The sequence below is a fragment of the Colossoma macropomum genome, unplaced genomic scaffold (genome assembly GCF_904425465.1).
Source record: "Colossoma macropomum unplaced genomic scaffold, Colossoma_macropomum, whole genome shotgun sequence".
NCBI classification, from domain to species: Eukaryota; Metazoa; Chordata; class Actinopteri; order Characiformes; family Serrasalmidae; genus Colossoma; species Colossoma macropomum.
The window spans coordinates 3,615,423-3,638,494 of record NW_023494785.1 but is presented as its reverse complement, the minus strand read 5'-3'; the positions used below and the strand labels follow the sequence as shown (position 1 = coordinate 3,638,494).

Below are 23,072 nucleotides of genomic sequence, written 5' to 3'. Positions count from 1 at the left end.
TGTGTGTGTATATATATATATATATATATATATATATATATATATATATATATATATATATATATACATAGAATGTATATATATATTCAGTTCTAATAGTACATAAAGAGAACCAAAATAAACAAATTACACAAAAAATATTAGACTTGGTCATTTATTTATTGAGGAACTCATTAAGCAGACAGCCGCGGTAATGCTGCTTTTTTCACAACAGAATATTAATTTTCACAATCAAATATCTGTTCAATTATATAATATTGAATTAAGAATATTCGTTGGCGGCCCTAGTTTTGACACATCTCACTCAAAGGTTAGCTCGAAGCATTTATGTGATTATTTAGGCCAGGGGTATCCAATCTTATCCGCAAAGGGCCGGTGTGGCTGCAGGTTTTCACTCCAAACAAACTGGAGCACACCTGATTCTACTTGTTTAATCAGTTGGTCTTTAAACATTTCATCAGGTGATCTCCTGCTTTGTTGGAGTGAAAACCTTCAGCCACACCAGCTCTTTGTGGATAAGATTGGACACCCCTGGTTTAAGCTAATGCTTTTTTTTTTTTCTTCTTCCGATATCTGATCCAACGATTTTGGCCAGTATCGGATCAATACTGATACTGAGTATTGGATCGGTGCACCCTTAAGCAATACACAAAGTTTAAAGTTCCATTAGACGCAAGGTGGTGTCTCGATACGTTTTTTCCGATACAGCAAAAATGAGTTAATATATATTGGCATGGATATGGACACCTGGTCATTTATTTATTGAGGAAAATGATCCAATATTACACATCTGTGAGTGGCAGAAGTATGTGAACCTTAGCTTTCAAAGTATACGTATATATCCTATATACACTCAGTGGGTCAGCTCCTCGTGATGGTAACCTCCCGTTGTCATTTATACAGCTTTCGGATTTTTGTTACAGTGGAGGCTCCCAAGGGGAACTGGAGTTGTACTTCGTTTTGCTGTGGGTTGATTTATCTGTAGATCTCCTGTGAGCACTGTACAGCGTAGCCTGCTGAAGATGCTAAACGTATCGCTTTATAAGTCATTTAACAGCTCTACTTGAATGATAAGGCTACAAACACGGTTTCTATCATAGTAACATACAGCGCGCTACAGCTGGGCTTCAGTCTGGACTGCTGCAGATTGGTCAGAGGATCAAACTAGGAAAATGCATTAACTGCCTTGAAATTGGCGGCTTTACAAATTTATTGCATGAACAGATTACTAACATGTTAATGCTGAAGGCCCTTGTTTGTGGTTGTTGACCATGCGCTACAGCAAACACATATTAGGTTGAAAAATGCTGGAATATTCCTTCAAGGATTGGCATTATTTTGAGGAAAGTTCTGCAGCTCTCCTTTCTGAAGCTGAACGTCTCGCAGCGTCTCTGCGCTCACAGTACTTTCTTCCTTTGCAGGTTGAAATTTCAAACAAATCCGACGCTGAAATATTTATACCCTCCTCCTTCAAGTGCGATTGTGACAAACATCACCCACACTCTGCTGAGCGTGCCCAAGTTCTACGTTCAAGTGAGTACAAGCTTCAAACTGATCTTTTCTTCTGTTGTTACTTCTTTTTTTAATGCTCATGTTTACATGGCGACCGTTTCTTTGAAGATCCCATATCCTACATGTATTTGCATTTTTTCCCTCAGGTCCTCTAATGACGTCTGCGGGATTTTATGTACCAATTAATTTTTACAAGACTGTTTTCCAGCTTCTCTTTATTCCCTAGAATTAAACAGCCTGTTTTTGTTACTGTGCATTCGAGACTGATATATGTAAATGAGCTCTGTTCTGATTGGCCGCCTCAAAAAGCAGTGGACGCTGAAACCCTCCCTCAGCATGAATGGGCAGGGCTAAAATGGGGTAGACTGACCCCTGGTTCCTATCACCACCACTGTGAACAATTCTGACTTTCTAGAACGGAGCATTTTACATCAAACCACTCTGAATCACTTTGTTTAAATTTTAACATCTTAATTCTGCAGGGATTTTGAAATTTTGGTGGACTTCCACTTTAATATTTATTGAGGTATTTTTAGTTCGCTTCAGGTGCAGCTCATGCTTCATGAACTAACACAGACATGATATAAAATCCGATTTGATGGCGAGAATTTCTTTACAAACAGGTCAGCATGAATTATTTCTTTCCATTTTCGACTGAGCTCCACACTCCAAAGATCAAATAGTACATTTTTAGGTTAAATTTCTATGGAAAATATGAAAACTTGCTTGTTTGTAAGGCATAACTTGTAGATTTAATGTTTATCTCCTGAGCTGAGCCGTTCCTCCTCAGCGAGCCTTAAGAAATCGGCTGCAGTTCTCCCTCAGGCCTAATGGTGGTGCTGTTGCGCTTCTGTGAGAGAAGCACTTGTGTGTGTAAGTGAGGGTTTTCAGAGCAGGCGTTTAACTCCCAGGCTCTAGGAAATGTATTCCCACGCAGCAATCTTGGTTGCATATGGAGCCAGGGTCACAATTACTGTTTGTGTCTGAGAGACGCATAACAGCAGGTGTATGGAGGCAAAATAAAATAAATAAAAAAAAGGAAACGAACACGCTGAGCTCGTCTTCGGCTCCTTTATACTGGCTGAGAGTTTGAACTTTCTCCTCCACAGGTTCTTCACTTGATGAATAAGATGAACCTCCCCTGCCCGTTTGGACCCATCACCAACCCTCCGCCAATGGTAAGCCAGCGAAAAACTTGCTCTTATACTGTTATAATCCCCAACCACATCACCACCACAGCCCCAGCTTCTGTTTGTGTTAACGCGTTAAGACGGCCTGCTGCCACTGAAGAGCTCTTCTGCTTTAATTAAAATAAAACAGAGTAAAACAGTTTTTTAAAACAGAATCACCAAAATGAAATTCCTGGCCAAAACCATAGAAGTGTAACAGTACTAGGGGACTCAATACCACTTCTTCATGTCTGATACGGATACTGCAACCTGCTGATACCAATATCAGTCCGATACCCTCCTTTTCCCTCTCTTAAACCATGAAGCTGTTAATAGTACATTTGTCTGGATGCACTTTGCTTAACCCAGCCATCTAAATAACATCATGCTCAAGCACTGAATCAAATATTCTTCTCCCCTAAAGGAAGAAATGCATAGCCCACTATATGACTCAGTTATGCAATACTGCTGTATTTAAACTGTTTTCTACGGTGGCTCAGAAGATCCAACAGACTGCAAATAAACGAGCTGCAAACTGAGAAAACACTTTCATCAAAATGACAACATGAGCGCTGCGTTTTACACTCGCGCTGCAAATTCAAAGTCTACACTCTGCGAACTTAGAAAGCACTTTCATCAAAATGATGACGCAGCGCTACGTTTCACAAATGAGCTGCATGTACAGAAAGCAAATCGCTTCCTTCGGAAGGAAACCTCGTATCTCCAAAATGGAAACTTTATGGGAGAAGGAAAAAACAGACTGTACTTTTAATGTAAGTCGGTGGAACCAGAGTATTTCCCAAGTAATTTTGGGCCGTTTCTTTTGGTGCATTCATCATGAAATTTACACACATTGTGAAGGGCAACGTATTTTCAAATTATGTCAAAAACTGAAAATACAAGAAAAAACGGAGATACAGGGTTTTCTTCCGACAGCAGCGATATGCAACTTCAGAAACACTGATAAGCCAGTCACAACACCGCGAAGGCGTTTCCGGACGACGCTCAGAGAGGACTGAGCCATTCGGACATTTAAATTCTATGCAGCATAAATATTCACTGGTAAAAGTAAATGAACTTTTATCTGAACAGATTGCTACTATCACTCTATCATAATGGGAATTAGCTGTAGAGTGTAACTATAGAAGTTTAACTAGTAACACCAGAGAACTACCACAGCACAGCTACAACATGTCAGATAGCAAACTAGCCAGCCAGGTTAACCATGAACTGTCTGTGGTCTTCTCTGCCTCTGTCAGTGATTTTCCATCATAGTTATTCCATCCTCTTTTTGTCTTCCAGAAACAGTTCAGTTTTATTGTGGCTCACTTCTTAAGACTTTTTCACCCATTTTAATTTCACCTACATTTCATTTTAAATCATGAGTGTCGTTGTGTGACTCCTGTCCGTCCTGTAGAGCGTTCAGCGCAGCGGCCCCGGCCCGGCGCAAGAATCATGAGGCAGACAGCTGCAGTAACGCCGCTTTTTTCACAACAGAATATTAATGTTCACAACTGAATGTCTGTTTAGTTATGCAGTCGAGTTAAGAATATTCATTGGCAGCCCTAGTTTTGACACATCTTGCTCAAAGATTAGTTTAAAGCATTTATGTAATCGTTCATTGGACGATATTAAGTTTTTTTTTCCGATATCCGATCCAGTGATTTTGGCCAGTATCGGATCGGTGCGGCCCTAAACAATACACCAAACTTAAAACTCCATTAGACGCAAGGTGGTGTCTCGATATAATACGTTTTTTGATACAGCAAAAATAAGGAGTTAATATACACCGATCAGGCATAACATTATGACCACCTCCTTGTTTGTACGTTTTATCAGCTCCACTTACTATATAAAAACTCCAGCAGCACTGAGGTGTCTGATCCACTCGTACCAGCACAACACACACTAACACACCACCACCACATCAGTGTTACTGCAGTGCTGAGAATGATCCACCACCCAATTAGTACCTGCTCTGTGAGGGTCCATGGGGGTCCTGACCACTGAAGAACAGGGTAAAAGGGGGCTAACAAAGTATCAGAGAAACAGATGGACTACAGTCTGTAACTGTAGAACTACAAAGTGCACCTATGTAGTAAGTGGAGCTGATAAAATGGACAATGGAACAAGGAGACGGGCATAATGTTATGCCTGATCGGTGTATGTTTGCATGCATTCATGCTAGAGAGGTAACGATGCACATATTTTCCCCACCTGCTTCACTCTGGTAGGATGCACCCAGATGGCTAGTTTTGATCATTTTTAGTGGTTTCAAATTCAGCTTTTCAATAGGTATAAGAAATATAAGTTTTATGGAACCAAAACCAAAATTCAAGACACACTTCTTTTCTTTTCTTTTTTTTTTTTTTAATTATCATTATTATTATTTAATGTACCCCTTTATTTACGCTTTTGAATGAGCATACTAAACATAAAAAAGAGACGTGAGCTGCAAGGAAATAAAGAAAACAGAATTGCCTTGAAATACAGTTTTCTCAGCGCCAGAGAACTGTTGGTCCTTCAAGGCAGTTCCATTATTTTTTAGTTATTCTCTGCACTGTGGCTGTCGTTTGTGAATTGCTTCATTTTATAAACTGAGTGTACAGATAGCGTCATTATGCTTACTGAACTTGCCTTTTTGCTTCTGTTGTTTTGCTGTGACCTGCATATCACACAGGATGTCATGTTTTAAAGTGGTGCCAGACCTGAGGTGGAGAAGTTCTTGAACATTTTTTGATATTTCTTTGAAACTCAGAGCACATTGATCCAGTGTTCACCAGCAAACTTGAAAATTCTGGTTTGCCATTCATGGATTGGACTTTTGTTTTCAACATACGTTAATTTTATACCAAAGATATTTTTTCAATGGTCACTTTGTAGTCAGGGGTGCAGGGATATGTGTGCTTGAGCACTAGTGTTTAAGGTGTCCTCCCCGTTCACTGTTTCAGTTTGAGATGGCTCACGGACCGTTGCCCCCATTGATGCCGCTGCCCCCTCCTTTCCCCCCGGAGAACCCCCCGCTGCCAGAGGGCGCCGGAGGGTCCTCCAGTGAAGAGTCGGAGTACGAGAGTGGAGACGACGAGGACAAAGAGAGGTTAGACTCCATGATGTACTGCCAATTCATTTAGCATCAGGAAGCCACACAAACCCCTGAGTGCAAAATAGAAAAACAACAAAATTCACATTTTGCTTTTGTGTTTTGTGTGTGTGTGTGTGTGTGTGTGTTTAAAGAAGTGGTTTTGTTTTGCTTTTCTTCTGTAAGCAGCCCAGTCTCTGTGTCAGGGGGCTTCATTTCTGGCCCTGAAGGTCTGGACTTAAGCATAGTTTGGTGATTATCAGTGCTCAAAAACACCTACTAAACCAGGTATACAAATGCAGAGTTAAGCCAGGTGTGTCTGAGCACATAATGCGCTTGTATAGGCAGCCCAGTTCTGCACAAGATCCGTCTTGGTCTTGACACGTCCCTGTCATCATCACTTCCGAATCTGGCAAAATTTCACTGTGAAGATAACAGAAGCCACTGTGTTTACCTGAGCACATCACAGACGAAGAAGACAGTGACCTCATATCTGAGGTTATTTGATTCTCTGGAAGAAAATGCCTGGTTTGTATGTATATTGTTGCCTGGCTAAAAAGCCTAAAGCATTTATATGTGGGAGAAAGCTAAGCGTCCATTTGTCGAGTCCTGCTTTATCTGCAGTCACAGCTAGCAGCGGCTCCGTGAAGGATGGCCTGTCTGAGCACTCTGACGCACAGCGCTCCGGTGTACCTAAAAAATACATTTTGTTTTCTTTTTCCGTCTTGTTTTTACCTCGTGTTCAAACGGCATAAATGTTTAATAAGGTCCTCTCGTCTTCCGACTGCACTCCCAACAGGATGATTAGGCTGATGGGGCTTGTTAACCAGCCGTGTAAAAGACCCCTGAGATCAAAGGCTGCCTCCAAGAGGAAGAAACCCAAGCTGAAGGATCTTCTGTTCACTCCTAAACCCGACTCCCACAGGTACCACGTCTCCAGAGCTGTGAATCTGCAAACATAGGCATGAAGGAAAAAAAAAAAAAAACGCCCACCTTTCAGAAAACAAACACAGACGTCTCTTTGTTTTGCTGTTACGAGGGATAGTGTGGCTAATTTACACAATTCCTCCTCCAGGGAAGAGTATGGAATATTACCATGGTGACTCGAAGGTTCACTATGTTAATATTTAAAGGCCTTGAGAAGAGAAAATGTCCTGTATCTCAGCCACATCTGGGCGAATGTTACTTCCTTTGCTGCTGTTTGAGGAGCAGTGCACTGACTACATAATCAGACTGGTGATACAGTCTTGTGCAAAAGTTTGAACACCTCTGGTCAAATTACATCGGCTTTTGTTGATTTTTTTAATGAAAATAAGTTAATATCCTCTACAGAGAACACACTGCTGCAAAATAACGTTTGTTTGCTGAATTTAAAATATTGGGGGTAAAAATAAAACATGGCCTGTGCAAATGTTTCGGCACCGTTTTTGTTTTATTTTTTTTTCTAATATGTAAAACTAATTATAAAAATAGCCACTAAAATTTACAGAAAATGCCATATTCATTGTCCCCTGAACAGGATGTGGTAACTTATTTTCACTCAGAAAATCGACAGAACATGTCATTTGACCTGTGGTGTTATATAAGCACAGAAACTGCACCTGTTTAAGCTGCCTGTGAAATTGCATCCCTTAAAATAGGTGAATTTAAAAGAAAACCAACATCAGAACACTTTAAAAGCTTATTCTCTCACCCACATGGAATGTTGCTGATCCGCCAATACCATGAAAATTGAAGGTGTCAACAATTAAATGTAGAAAAATATAAACAAATTGTTTATATGTTGTAATGATCTGCACAATCATTGGACTACTTAAAAACAAATAAAAAAAAACATGAAAACCTTGAGTAACATTGAGCATTTATGTGTAATTAGAACAGCTTATCATTGCCTGTATAGCTAAAAAACAGCTTTAGTTTATCAGTTAAACTAAATTAGTTATTAGTTGTTAATAATTAAAGGTGGGCGTTTAAAGTTTAAAGTAATTTTTTGCACTTATATTTTGCTACGAGGCTGATAGCTAACGAACAGTGTAAGCTAACAAACGACAATATTTATTGCTATAAATTACATCACCGTATGTCACAATATCCTTTTCTGGGCATATCATGGATATCGTCAGTACTTCATCACCGTTCCGCATGTTTAATTACAAAGATAGCATAATTAGCCCTGTTTTATTGGATTTAGGGCAGCACAGTATGTGAAATGTTGAATGCAAATCATTATGTACATAATTTGATTAGTATGTTTTTAATATGGTGATATTTTGTCTTTCCCAACTTACCACATTATGTTTTTTGAGAATTTGCTGTATCATACTACATGTTTTTGCCCTGTTGCCAACCTCTACTTGATACTTCAACTATTCGCCTGCAGTAGAGCACTAACTTGGTCAAAACATAGCACTAGCCCGTAAACAAGCAAATCCTATTTTTCTAAATCTTTCAAAGGTATGGGGGGGGGCATTAATTTAGTTTGCACATAAATACCAATTATGCTTCTGACGCCACCAATAACAGTGGTGTGAACTGCATACCTAAATCATCCTATACTTGCTTCAATCTCTGTGGAGTTGTTCAGTATCTCTAATAGACTTTTTAAGTGCTTTTTGACACCGTATGACTATGCTATCTATAATCATAGACTAGAGTATGTCACATATATCAAATATGTCACAAAAATTGTAGCTCCAGCCTGAATCCTATTCATATTTTCGTCAGTTTTTGTCGATGACAGTGTGGCATATAGCATCAGAAACCAAGTAGACGTGCTGTAAGTCAAGTAGAGTGAGAAATGTAAATAGTGTTTTGCAGTGTTTCTTAAATTTATTCTCTCCTAGCACACCAGGCCTGGCCTTGCAGCCCTCTGATGTGTTTGAGCAGCCGCAGTCTCTCGGACACAAGAAGATCGAGTTCCACATTTCAGCCGACGTGTCCACTGTGCTGGAGGCGTCTGAGCAGCCCAGGGAGCAGAATACAGAGGAGGAGGCAGCAGGTGAGTCAGTTACTGTCCCCGACCTATCTACTGAAAAACGAACAGGAAGAACAGGGGTCCTGCACGTCCTGGACAACCTGGAAATTCATATGTATATACTTAATATTGGATGACAGGTATATATATATATATATATATATATATATATATATATATATATATATATATATATATATATTTCACCATATTTTTCTCATCTCAATGTAGAGTGGGTGGTTCTAATTTTGGGTAATGCTGCTGTAAGCATTCCCTTGACCAATCACAAGGCTGGTGTCTCTTGTCTGAGTCAGAGAAACTTAGGGAGGTCAAGCTAACCCAGCATAACCAAAGTCTAGCAAGCTAAAACTAGGAGCTAGGAGTGTTGGACAGAGCTGTCAATCAAGCTGCTTATTAGCCACGCCCACACAGTTCTCAGATAGGTCTGATCAGCAGTTTTTAAGCTGTGTTTTATCATATTTATGCCTTTTTTTCCCGTTCAAGCTTTGCTTAAACTCAAGTTTAGTATCATACAAACATTTTCGATTTTTTTAATCTGTGTTTTACTCTGTGTTCCCTGAGACCCTGTGCACCCTTTAGCTGACACAGGTGTTCATTTGCATGCGCACACCCTCACTTCACCTTGTCCAGTGCCAAGCATGGGCTAGAGGGGCAGTAGCTGTAACAGGCGCTTAAAAGGTCGATGCAAAACTCAATTTAAACAGTATTGGTCAATTTAAAACAATTCTATATAGTTAGCACCAGATGAGCTTTCTAACCTAAATACAATATGCGCACTCCGATCAGGCATAACATTCTGACCACCTCCTTGTTTCTACACTCATTGTCCATTTGATCAGCTCCACTTACTATATAGGTGCACTTTGTAGTTCTACAGTTACAGACTGTAGTCCATCTGTTTCTCTGATACTTTGTTAGCCCCCTTTTACCCTGTTCTTCAGTGGTCAGGACCCCCATGGACCCTCACAGAGCAGGTCCTATTTGGATGGTGGATCATTCTCAGCACTGCAGTAACACTGACGTGGTGGTGTGTTAGTGTGTGTTGTGCTGGTACGAGTGGATCAGGCACAGCAGTGCTGCTGGAGTTTTTAAGCACTGTCCACTCACTGTCCACTCTATTAGACACTCCTACCTTGTCAGTCCACCTTGTAGATGTAAAGTCAGAGACGATAGCTCATCTGCTGCTGCACAGTTTGTGTTGGTCATCCTCTAGTCCTTCATCAGTGGTCACAGGACGCTGCCCACAGGACGCTGTTGGCTGGATATTTTTGGTTGGTGGACTATTCTCAGTCCAGCAGTGACACTGAGGTGTTTAAAAACTCCAGCAGCACTGCTGTGTCTGATCCACTCAGACTAGTGCAACACACACTAACACACCACCACCACATCAAGTGTCAAGTATCTCCAAAATGGTAACTTCACAGGAGAAGACAAAAACACCCTTAACTTTTAATGCTAGTTAATGTAAAGAGATTTTATTCTATTGGTCCAGTCATCACAAAATTTTCACACAACATAAAGAAGAACTGCTGTATTCAAATGCATTCAAATTCAAAAATAAAAATCTACAAAGCACAACACACACTAACACACCACCACCACGTCAGTGTTACTGCAGTGCTGAGAATGATCCACCACCCAAATAGTACCTGCGCTGTGAGGGTCCATGAGGGTCCTGACCACTTAAGAACAGGGTAAAAGGGGGCTAACAGATGGACTACAGTAATGGTCATAATGTTATGCCTGATCGGTGTATATTCATCAGAATAAATATTAGTGAAAAGAGGCTGACAATTTTTTAAACACAGAGTAGCCCAGCACGATGAAATTCAAATCTCTTTTATTTACGTTACGTCTGTAGCACATTTTTGATTAGTCTGTGCATAAAATCTTTTAAAATGGACTGTTTTAAATGTATAAGGGGAGATATAGAGTTCTCTCATTGTTTACCACCCCAGCCTCCCCCCTGCCCCACCAAGAGGGAGATTATAATAACAAAGCTGGGAATTCTGAGACTAACAAACACAACTCAGTAATCAAAAACATGCATGGTGAAAAAATTATTATATGGTACAAAAAATCTGTGTGAATCTGGAGAAATATCAGTCTGATCGCTGTCAAAATTCACATTTTATGTTGCAATGTGAACACACCCCTTCCTTCCCATCATCATCATCATCCCCCTCCTCCTCCTGACGTCACTCCTCCTGGAGCCCCCGCTCAGAGACCTGAGCTCCATGAGCTGCTTCCTGAGACGGCCTGTTTAATTAACATAGCGATTAGCTGGGAGAATAGCGCGCGGCTGGAGGGGAGATTCGCTCGTCGCGGCGCTCCGGCTGGGGGAATTTCCTCAGCTCTGCTGCTCTTTCTGCTGTTTCTGGTGGCCCACTATTGTTAGCCTGTGCACTGCGGTCCCCCGACAGCACCGAGCTGCACGCAAGACTAAAGTCACGAAACACACTGTAGGGAAATTTAGCTAGACGGTGTGTTGTGGCATCAGCTTTTTTGTCTGTGGGTAATCTGTGTTTCATGCATTTACTTGCTGTATTAGCACTGAGGACCTTACAGTTAGGAACAAATTCACTTTATGGACCTGAATCTTTTTTAACTAAATCTGTTTTACTCCTTAAACCACAGGCTTACTATTCAGTAACTACTATACATTATTCAGTAACTTATATGAATTATTGGGTAATTGCTGTGAATTATTCAGTACCTACTGTTAATAATTCCAATTCTATCATGAATTGTTCAGCATCTATTATGATTTATTATTATTTTGTAACTACTATAAACTATTCTCTAATCTACTATGAATCATTCAGTTACTAATATGCATTGTTCTGTACCTGCTATAGATTATTCAGTCATTATTATGAATTATTCAGGATCTACTATTCATTATTCAGTAACTGCTATGAATTATTCTCTAACAAATATTGTTTGTTCTGTAACTGCTATTAAATATTCAGTAACTACTATGTTCAATAACTACACTGCATTATTAGCTACTATAAATTATTCATTAATTAGTATAAATTGTTCAGTATCTGCTATGAGTCTTTCTGTAACTACTATGATTTATTCATCAAATAATGTGAATTATTCAAAAACTGTGTCTATTTAGGTTATGTAGTAGTGAGAGTGAGTAATAAAGGCCTTTCAAAGGATTGCAAGATTTTAATACACTATTATTTAAAAAAAATGATGGTTCTTTAAGGGTTCTTCAATAAAGAAAATGGTGTTATATAGAACCATGAACACTCAAAGAACTTTTTGCGTGATTAAAAGTTTCTTTGCATTGTGAAAAGGTTCTGCAGATTGATAGAGAACGTGCTGCACATTGTTCTAGGTCGAGCCTTTTTGAAAAGGGTTCTATATAGCACCAGAAAGGGCTCTTCTATTGTAACAAGCTTGACATCGTGACAATAGAAGAACCTTTTTTGGTGCTCTATAGAACCATTTTCAAAAAGGGCTCTTACTTTATTTGGGTACTCCACTGAAGTCCCCTATAGATGATCTACAGATGTTCAAATTGTTAACAGACTATCTGTTAAAACTCTGATTTGTTTGATTCTAAACAGTGGTGGGGTAGGGGTTGGGATTTAGACCAGGGTGAGGGTTGGGTTTAGGTTTTGGGTTGAGGTTAAGGTCAGGATTAGGATTAGAGCCAGTTTTAGAGTTAAAAATGATGGTCAGTCTAGTAGATATTTAGTTGAATGTAACGTAAAAGTAAATTAAGTATCTACAAAGCATCTTAAGTGGACTATCAAAAAGGTGCTATAGAGAACCATATACAACACATTCTCCATCAATCTGAAGAAGCCTTTTGCTGTGCAAAGAACCCTTTAATCATGCAAAGGGTTTATCGAAGGTGCATGGTTCTATTTAGAACCATTTCCTTTACTAAAGAACCCTTGAAGAACCGTCTTTTTTAAGAGCATAGGTTAACACTGTGGTTAAACTTAATCTAAAATCTGCCTAAACATAAACAATACTGTAAACCAAAGACAGAAAAATTGGTTTCTACATTGTTTTTTTTGTTAATGTAGCATTAATGTGCACTGTTTTCATGTTAGTGCAGCACATAAATGTTGGTAATAATGTTAAACATCTATTGACTACTAGTGAAGCCAAAGGCTTCTAGGACTACTTTTAGATAACCTTGCAGTTAAACTTGCAGTTTCTCAGTGTAATTAGAACGTTCTTGTTGTTTTCTGTGCAGTTAAGAGGACAAATTCAATTTAAAGTGGAATATTTTAAAATAATTCAGCAAAAGATGAACGGAGTTGCATTAAACTATTCGACTGGACAGATGCTGAATTGAATGAATTGAAATGGAATGTCATTCATAGAATATTTAATATTAAGAGAACGTCAGGGACGTGAGGTGAGTACTAAAGCCCAATGTGAGATTTCTATTTTCAGTCTGCTCTGTGGGTTTTTACTCAGTCTTGTTTATCAGCGTCCGTCTTCGGCACAAAAAGAGCGATAAGAAGTTGTTTTTCGTACGCGTTGTAAAAGGAACGGACGCAGTCAGGTAGTTCTTTCCGTTCTTCTAGTTTTGGACAGATAAACAGCGTATTGTGAAAAGAAGAGGATAAGGCATGCGATAATTTGGATAAAAGAGAAAGAGAGAAAGAAAGAGAGAAGGAAAAAAAAAACTAGATCCGGTTCTCTGAGGGGAATTTATCACTGCCGACTTTGGCTTTCTGCTCCAGCACACACGCAACACTAGATCTGTGTGACAAGTTTCTGGAGGATTTGTCGTGGGCCGCTGCTCTTCATAATTTCTCTTATGCTTTTGCTTACAGCTTATGCTCCCTGCTGCGTCTGACAGCAGACGCGGCGTCGCACGACCTCACACTAACACGGCTGCCTCACCTTAAGAGATCAGACCAGAAGGCGAAATCATTTCGCTCGAGTAAAACGCACGTTTTTCCTTTTGTTGAGGCTGCCTTTTTCTACGACTGCTTTCCTCCTAGGGTTTTGTCGTTTTCCAGCTCTAGATTTTATCATTCAGTGAGTACGATGGCTTGATTATGCGGACAGAATTTAACCTCCTAGGTCTTCTTGCATTTATTTCGACTGTTTCTGACTCGTGGCTCATTGAAACAAGTGGATGAGTTGTGTGGAAACTGGAGAAGCTTTCAACTTGTACCACATTTGTTGTGCGTAGTCACATGTATGGATCATTCTACCGAATTAGTTCAAGATCAGAGTTGAAAACCCATTTCAGACTTTCAGCTGACTTGGACTTTACATTAAAATCATTTTGCTTTGATCGACCGATTTATTTTCATTTTATGAAAATAAATGATTAAACATTTCTCACTTTCAATTTTCTCACTCACAAAGCAGTCATAACACTAATTACCAAATGTTTCAGTCGTGACTGTTTCAGCAGTGACAGTTTTAGCTAATTCTGAGCAAAACTCAAAAACGCTAGCCAGTACATGACTGGCAGACACAGCTTTGAACAGTTGTGTGCATATTTGTTGTTGGAACAAAACCTTGTATCTCCAAAATGGTAACTTTACAGGAGAAGGAAAAAACCTACTTTAGTTTTAATGTAATGAACCAGAATTTTTTCCAGGTCATTTTAGGCCGTTTATTTTGGTCCATTCTTCATGAAATTTAAACACGACGTAAAGGACAACCGGCATTTTTAAATTATGTCAAAAACTGAAAAATGACCAAAATGGAGATGCGAGGTTTTCTTCCGACAGCAGCGATAAGCAATCATAAGTTTTATTAAAACACAAAAAGCAGTGACGGGTAGTGATGGTTCTTAATGTTACACACTGATTTTTTTTTTTTCAGACGTCAGAACTAGAGATGGACTGTTCAGTGTTTTTGGGGCTGATACCGGTCACAGCTCGCCTTACAGCACGAGCCCTATGCCTATATTCTATTAGTAATGCTGAGTGGTATCGCATTCATACTGATAGCAGACAGTTGCTTTAAAGAAGGACCAGTGTTTATATTGGACAGTTATATTAAACCAGCATTTGATGCTGTACACTGTAAAAAAGTGGAACGGGGTTGAGGTTTATTTGAAGTGTTTTTGAAGTTTGAATTGATGTAAAAATTGATTTTGTTCATCTGATTTAAACTTTTACTTTGCACTGTTTCATTCAAAGTATTTATTTGAATTAAATAGCTTATTATATAGTTCAGGCTTTTCCAGTTTTGCTTAGGTGACGTTGAGTGACTGTGATAAAAAAAGAAAAAAATTTGCATTTTGTTCATTTTATTGCATTTGTAACCCTACAGCGATAAATTTTATTTTGCCAAATCAGGTTGATTTTCAAAGTGTTGGTGTATTGGCATCGACATAACATAGACCCACAGTTCCTGTATCAGTGCATCCCTATTTTTTAAAAATTATTCAGAGCTGGACCAAAATAATCAAATCAAATTGTGGTGAAATTTGAGATCTCATGATTTCCTATGGAATTGATATCAAAGAGAATATCTGTGAAGTCAGAGATGAGAGATTTACCCCTCTACTCACTGCTGCTAACAGCAGGAGGCCTAAAGCGAGCACAGCTCAGTGGCGTTTGGAAGCAGACACCGTTGTGGCTTTTTGAGTCCTAATTATGCTCCCTGTCCTCTTCCCGCAGACGCAGCAGAGCAGGAGGCAGGAGAAACTGGCTTTGGGAAGATTTTCCCCAGCACACAGGCCAACAGACAGGAGGAGAGCAGCGAAGGGGAAGAGGACATGCCCTCAGAATTCATCTCCAGGAGAGAGCTGGAGAAAGGCAGGCTCTCCAGAGACGGTATGACAATTTGAAACCACCCACACACACACACACACACACACACACACACTCTGCATTACTGCGCTTAAGAGGACCTCAGTCTCTTTACAGGAACAGTTTTCAAAAAGAAACACATACTATCCCCCCCCCCACTTCCCACCTTCAGTGTAGACGTATTTGCAGTAAATCAATGAGATGTAAACAGTTATTCAGAGTGGTTTGGTGTGAAAAGGTTCATAGTAGAGACTCAGATGTCTTTAAAGTGGTGGTGATAGGAACCAGGGGTCACAATGTCTACAACACAAATATAGACATTTTATTTACTATCCAAAACCACCAGTGAACCTACACGAGTCTTCTGAGCTTTATATGGAACGTTGATGATGGTAAAATAGTGATAAATCTGAAAAAATATTTTATATTTTGCCAGCCTGCATGTATCTCTCCACCCAAAACATTCTCAAAACTATCATAAAACAGTGTCTCAGTCATCAGGCAGTGAATTCATAACCATTTACTGTAATAAGTTTTCTGTGGGGGAGCTTTTAGAGGTGGACGTCTGGTTCCTATCACCACCACTGTGAACAATTCTGACTCTAAGTTTCTCTAGAACAGAGCGTTTCACACCAAACCACTCTGAATGACTCTGTTTACATCTTAACCATTTAATCATGCATTTACTAATTGATCAGACATGCTAGTCAGGGCGGGTAATTGTTGTATACCTAGTGGGAGTTCATATTTAATGTGATGTTCTTCTCATTGTGTAAATATTGATGTTTCATGAGTTTAAGAGTTTCTGTTTGCTGTGATCTCGCAGTCATTTCATTGTATGTGTTCTCTGTGATCAGAGATGAAGAGGATGTCTGTCTTTAAGAGTTATGAACCCGGAGAACCGACCTGCAGGCTTTACGTGAAGAACATCGCAAAACAAGTGGAAGAAAAAGTGAGTACCTCCGGAAGGCAAAAACCAGCTAGTGTGAATTCTTTACATCCAAATACATGGTGTTTCACACTGAGAGACAGAGCTGCTGTGTGAAATTTCTCAGCTCTTAAATTAAACACCAACCAAACTCGTTTACAGCTCATGCCTATCTCTCTTTACCCCAGGACCTGAAGTACATCTACGGAAGGTACATCAACACCTCGTCAGAGGAAGAAAGAAACATGTAAGCTCCATCACACTGGGCCTCAGGCCTTTATCCACTGCCTCAGCTCAGGCCATTATCAAAGTGAATGAAAGCCATGCATGCTCTCTGCAGTTTCTCACAGATACTGTAAAAGGAAGAGGTCTTTTGTAAATGTAAGAGTTGTTTCAGAATGAAACAGAATACGCTCCCTGGCCACTTTATCAGAGATTTCTCGCTTGTAGCTCCACCTTGCTGATGTACAGTTAGAGACTGTAGCTCCTCTGTAATGCACGGTTTGTATCAGCCATCCTCTAGTCCTTCATCAGCGGTCACTTTCTGACAACAGCAGACAACAGGCTACATTCTGCAACTCTACATCTATATAGGGTTCCTAATAAAGTGGCCAGTGAGTGGAAGCGCAAGGTTGGTGTTTCTAATAAAGTGACCAGTGAGTGGAAGCACAAGGTTGCTGTTTCTAATAAAGTGGTCAGTGAGTGGAAGGTCACGCTATGTGTTTCTAATAAAGTGGCCAGTCAGAGGAAGTACAAGGTGTGTGTTTCTAATAAAGTGGCCAGTGAGTGGAAGCACAAGGTAGGTGTTTCTAATAAAGTGGCCAGTGAGTGGAAGCACAAGGTTGGTGTTTCTAATAAAGTGGCCAGTGAGTGGAAGGTCACGGTGTGTGTTTCTAATGAAGTGGCCAGTCAGAGGAAGTGCAAGGTAGGTGTTTCTGATAAAGTGGCCAGTGAGTGTAGAACGTTATTTAGCTTGTCTTGTATGGGCAAAGGCAAAAATGTCAACATGGACGTATAGACGTAGGCTGTATTGTGAATAACAGGACACCATACACAATGTATTTCATGCAACAACATACAATTTGCTTCTGTTTTCCTGTCCAGGTTTGATATAGTTTTGATGAAGGAGGGGCGAATGAAAGGTCAAGCCTTCATCGGGCTCCCCACTGAGAAAAGTGCAGAGAAAGCCTTGAGGGACACCAACGGATACGTCCTGCATGACAAGCCCCTAGTGGTGGTATCCTTCACTCACTTTTCCAGCTTTCTCCAGAATGAAAATGTCAGCTGCTCACCTGCTGATGATTTCCAAAAGCCCATTTCAGCCTGGCAGTGGTGGTTTGTGTGTTTTAAAGGAACGAGTGTGGGGGTTTGAATGCCAATTGTGTCTTCTAAGATGCACCATGAATTTTAATTGCCAGGCTTTGCCCTTTACCAGCTTTAATCAAACGGTGTTGGGGGAATCAGTGCTCCTGTGTTTTAGCCTTAACTCATCATCCAGCAATTTGCCCGCTCAGCGAGGCCAAAACAGGATGCAGGCGAATCGAAGACTGGAGCAAAGAAACGCTAAATAGGTGAGTGTAATAATAATAATAATACTAATAATTATAATAGATTGTAGTACAGTGCTTTTCAGCAATCCAGTTGTAATTCAAAAGTATTGTACAAGCACTCTAGATAAAGCAGTCAAAGAAATACTAAAGAAGAAAAACAGCAGTCATGCATCACTAATGTAGGGCTGCACGTATGGATATGAAATACAGAGTAAAAGTAATCAAAAATAGCTAACATCACAAATCCAGTGTAGTGTAAAGGGGCCTTCAGACGTTGCCTTTTCAAACTCTCTCAAGTGCGCTTCTGTTGTTTTGTGCTTTTCTTTTTCTAAGGAGCAACACACCGCAACTGAAAAGCACAGTGCAAGCTTGCATTTGACGTTTTTAAACTATGCGTTTAGTTTGAAGTACTGTTGCCTTTGTGCCGAGCACCCGTGAAAGTCAGCATCAGTTGACCAATAAAAATTGAGCATTTGTAGTCAGCCATGTAACTTGGAGGAAAAACTGTTTTTTTACCCTTTTCAAACACATGGAATTGTGTCATTGCTTTCTATTTGTGTTTTCTATTTATTATTATATTAAATTTGATATTGTTAATAAATTGTTTTAGACGCAAATAGAACACAATTCCATGTATTTGAAAACAGTAAAAAACAGTTTTTCCTCCAAGTTATATATATATATATATATATATATATATATATACACACACACTAGCTAATCAAGTGCTTTAACCCGTGACTTGCTTCTTTTTAAGCATGAGATGTAACAGCCCTCACATTTGAAAAAGGTGTTGTCTGAGTGCCCCTAAGGCTCTTAGAAAAAAAGTCAGCATTTCCTAAACAGCTTTTTCTATATACAGTACAGTCGTATGCAAAAGTGAAAATCCTTGGTCAAATTGTGTTTGGTTCATTTGTAGGTGAAAATAAGTTAACGCGTCCTCTACAGCAGTGGTCACCAACATGTACTTTCCTGCAGAGTTTAGTTCCAACCTGCATCTAACATGCTGAAGTTAATTAGCTGGAGCAGGTGTGCCAAACTGTGGTTGGAACTAGATTTCACAGGAAGGTAGATCTCCAGGACTAGGATTGGTGACCACTGCTTTAGAGGGTACAGATGTAAAATTCCATGTTTAAATGTGTTACCTGTAGAGCAGGTGTACCAAATTGTGGTTGGATCTACATTATCAGGAAGGTAGATGTCCAGGAATGGGGTTGGTGACCACTGCTCTACAGGGAACAAATTTGAACATGGTATTTTAGAGCACAATTTCTGTTTGTTTGCTGAATTAAACATAAAACAACAAAACTAAAAAAACAGAAGTTAAATTAGCTGTAACTTTTACACAGACCACATTTTGTTTTATTTTTTTCCCTCAATATGTTAGATTCAGCAAAAAAAAAACTATGCTTTAAAATGTGCACATATTCAGTATAGAAGATGTATGGGTAACACTTTCTATGAATATCACCTTTGTAAGCATCTATAAACACATTCACAACATGTTATAATGCATTCATAAGGCATTATAAACATGGCTATAAATATTTATAAAAATGCATTACACGTTATAGCCATGCGTATTATGCATTATGAATTGTTAACATAATACATTATAAGTACTGTTCATAACAAATTATAAGAGCTCATAAGTTGTATTTGTCCACTCTAAGTAAAGTGAAGCGTACTGTACTAAAGCCTCCTCCAGTGTTCAGAGTGAGGCTTCAAGTTGAAGTATTTACTGAAGGATTTACTGAAACACTAAAACATTCACAGTAAAGCACATTACAGGCTTCAAATGTCAGAGTTTAAACTAGAGCTGCCATCAGTGTTTTACCCAATGTGGGAAAGGTAATGTACACCACCGTTAGCTTGGTATTTGTCTTTACTTTATGCTAGCCAAGCTGGGACTGACTTCTTTGACCCTGACAGTATAACATGTTATTAACACTATTTATAATGCATTATATTAACAATTCATAATGTATAATAAACATAGCTATGAAGTGTGATTCATTTTTATAAATGTTTATAATCATGTTTATAATGCCGTATAAAGGCATTATAACATGTTATAAATGTGTTTATAGATGCTTACAAAGGTGACATTCATAGAAAGTGTTACCGATGTATGATCTTATTTTCATTTACAAAATGAACAAAAACTTTGTAATTTAACTGGGGTAGCAAACTTTTGCATACGAATAACAAAAAAAAATGTATTTATTTTCTTTAAAAAGCTGCTTATGCTGATGCAGGTTTCTTGTGATAATTCACACGTACTGCTTTACATACAACTCTGGTAGAGAGAATAGGTATCACATTTCAAGCATTTATACAGTAGTTAAGAATGGAGTAGGTTGTAAACTGTGTATTATAATTGCATGTATAGCTGAGTGGTTAAGTCTTTTGCTTGGCATGCCCAGCTCATGGAAGCACATCATTTATCTAATACTAGGCATAGTTCCTAACGTGTAATTCCTACCAACTTTATCATGCTATTTGTGATCATTATGGAAACTCATATTGCAGTGATGATAAAATGCAATTTAGCCATGTTTAAAGGGTAGTTCAGCTCATTTAGCTCAATCCTGACAGCATTCTGTGCATTAATGGGTTGGATTTTGTTCACAAAACATATTTTTGTCCTTGTTGAAGATGTCACGTTAGAAGCCTCAGTCATGAACCTGCAGGACAGTTTGTATCCTTAAGTGTGCATATCCTTTCAGAAAGAGATTTAATACCCTGTGATGCTGATGTTCTCATCGTTTAATATTTGTTTCTCTTATAGTTGCTATGTTCTCTCTGACTTGTGCTTTCAGCCCTTAGGTGATGAACCCGGTATCTTCAAGCAAACTCTGTCAAAACAATTTATTTTCTTTTTTTAAAATGTATACTGAGGTGTATTGCACATAAATAAATAAACAGTATTTCATATCTGCGGGCCTGAGTTGTATTTTTTGATAGGTTCTGCTTTGTGTTTTGGCTGCTTTCTGAGTCCTACTTGTGACTAAGTGTTCTCATTTGGCTCTGAAAGCTGAACTGTAATAGCCGGACAGAGTAAAATAATACGGCCTATTAGCTGCTGTTTAATGTTTAATTCCGAGACTGTGGGTTATTGTGTAGAGTGCCGGTGATGGAGATGCTGTCGGATAGCTCGCTTTCTAAATGTGATGGGGAGTAAATTTAGAAAGTGAGCTATCAGACGGCCGTTTCGGCTCTCGGCAGCACCGCAACAGATGGTGGTGTCAATACAGAAAATGGCCAGAGACTCTGCACAGGCAAACAAATAAACACAAACAGACACACAAACAGGATAATGCAGGAGGACTGGCTGTAGCGAGCTGGCCTTGACTCAGCTCTGTGGGAGGTTGGCTTTTATTTGCACTCGTTGCTTTGACCCCTTGATTGCTGTTTGAGTGTATTTGTGTTTAATACTCGAGTTTAACTGCACAGATAGAACTAAGAGTGAACTGAATCTGCTCTTACAGAGAATCTGTATAAAATGGGCTGGAATATTTGGTCGGAAATGGTTTCTGTCTTTTTAGCTAGTTGACTAACATAACAAGCATACATGCACTTTCACATGATACATACACCAATCAGGCGTAACATTATGACCACCTCCACTTACTATATAGGTGCACTTTGTAGTTCTACAGTTACAGACTGTAGTCCATCTGTTTCTCTGCATACTTTGTTAGCCCCCTTTTACCCTGTTCTTCAGTGGTCAGGACCCCCATGGACCCTCACAGAGCAGGTACTATTTGGGTGATGGATCATTCTCAGCACTGCAATAACACTGACGTGGTAGTGGTGTGTTAGTGTGTGTTGTGCTGGTCTGAGTGGATCAGACACAGCAGTGCTGCTGGAGTTTTTAAACACTGTCCACTCACTGTCCACTCTATTAGACACTCCTACCTTGTCGGTCCACCTTGTAGATGTAAAGTCAGAGACGATAGCTCGTCTGCTGCTGCACAGTTTGTGTTGGTCATCCTCTAGTCCTTCATCAGTGGTCACAGGACGCTGCCCACAGGACGCTTTTGGCTGGGTATTTTTGGTTGGTGGACTATTCTCAGTCCAGCAGTGACACTGAGGTGTTTAAAAACTCCAGCAGCACTGCTGTGTCTGATCCACTCGCACCAGCACAACACATACTAACACACCACCACCACGTCAGTGTTACTGCAGTGCTGAGAATGATCCACCACCCAAATAGTACCTGCTCTGTGAGGGTCCATGGGGGTCCTGGCCACTGAAGAACAGGGTAAAAGGGGGTTAACAAAGTATGCAGAGAAACAGATGGACTACAGTCTGTAACTGTAGAACTACAAAGTGCACCTATATAGTAAGTGGAGCTGATAAAATGGTTAGTCCGTTCATGATGAAATGTTGACAGTGTAAACGGCAGCTGGCACTTTCAGATTATGTAAAAATGAATTATTAAAAAAACAAGTTATTTTTCTGACAGTAACGATGTGCATGTAGATTTAATAGCTTCAATATGTAAAACTTATATATGCAAAAAACAATTTTGTGTTTACATTTTGTGAAAATTTCATGGAGACCTTGCTCGAAAAATGAAGACATACAAGATTCTGCACTATTTCTTGGTCACTGTTCGAATTTAAGTAACTTTGTGACATCGTCCATGTTCAGGCCTTTTAGTCTTATTCCTTCCCTGGACGCTGGTCTTCTGTCGACTCTCGTGTGGATTTGATCCTCTCATCAGAGGCATTTGCATCAACTGGTGGAGTCCAGTTCGAGACCTAAGAGGGACCTACTGTCACAAATATTAAGGAATTGTGAAATTGATGTAAATATTTAACATTCTATTGTACCCTCAAATTATGTTATTATAATGAAAAACACTAATTAGAAAGGAATGCAAAAGGAAAGCGGTTTCACTAGTACTCTGTTTTACTGACCCCACTGTGTGTATGAAATGGTTCTTTTATGATGCTGTTACTCTACAACTTTATAGGTTTCAGCTAATTAGTAGAAGCTGTAAAATATGAAGAAATGTCCATAGCGGGAGTCCAGAATGCTGAACAGAGCTGTAGATGATTCGAAAATGGCCG

At 39.4% G+C, this 23,072-nt stretch overlaps 1 protein-coding gene across 2 annotated transcripts in view; it reads left to right on the top strand.

The window, feature by feature from the left end:
- Positions 1-20,928, top strand: part of rnpc3 (RNA-binding region (RNP1, RRM) containing 3) — a 35,580-nt gene extending 14,652 nt beyond the window's left edge. The window contains exons 6-16 of one of the 2 annotated variants that reach the window (XM_036581507.1): positions 1,422-1,533; positions 2,622-2,690; positions 5,633-5,778; positions 6,560-6,685; positions 8,604-8,758; positions 15,382-15,537; positions 16,371-16,465; positions 16,630-16,688; positions 17,546-17,678; positions 17,940-18,012; positions 20,814-20,928. In XM_036581507.1, coding sequence (XP_036437400.1) covers positions 1,422-1,533; positions 2,622-2,690; positions 5,633-5,778; positions 6,560-6,685; positions 8,604-8,758; positions 15,382-15,537; positions 16,371-16,465; positions 16,630-16,688; positions 17,546-17,678; positions 17,940-18,008 — 1,120 coding nt within the window. In that variant the 3' untranslated portion in view covers positions 18,009-18,012; positions 20,814-20,928. Of the gene's footprint in view, positions 1-1,421; positions 1,534-2,621; positions 2,691-5,632; positions 5,779-6,559; positions 6,686-8,603; positions 8,759-15,381; positions 15,538-16,370; positions 16,466-16,629; positions 16,689-17,545; positions 17,679-17,939; positions 18,013-20,649 lie in introns of both variants that reach the window. The other variant, XM_036581499.1, reaches the window with a different exon arrangement.
- Positions 20,929-23,072: the final 2,144 nt, after the last annotated feature.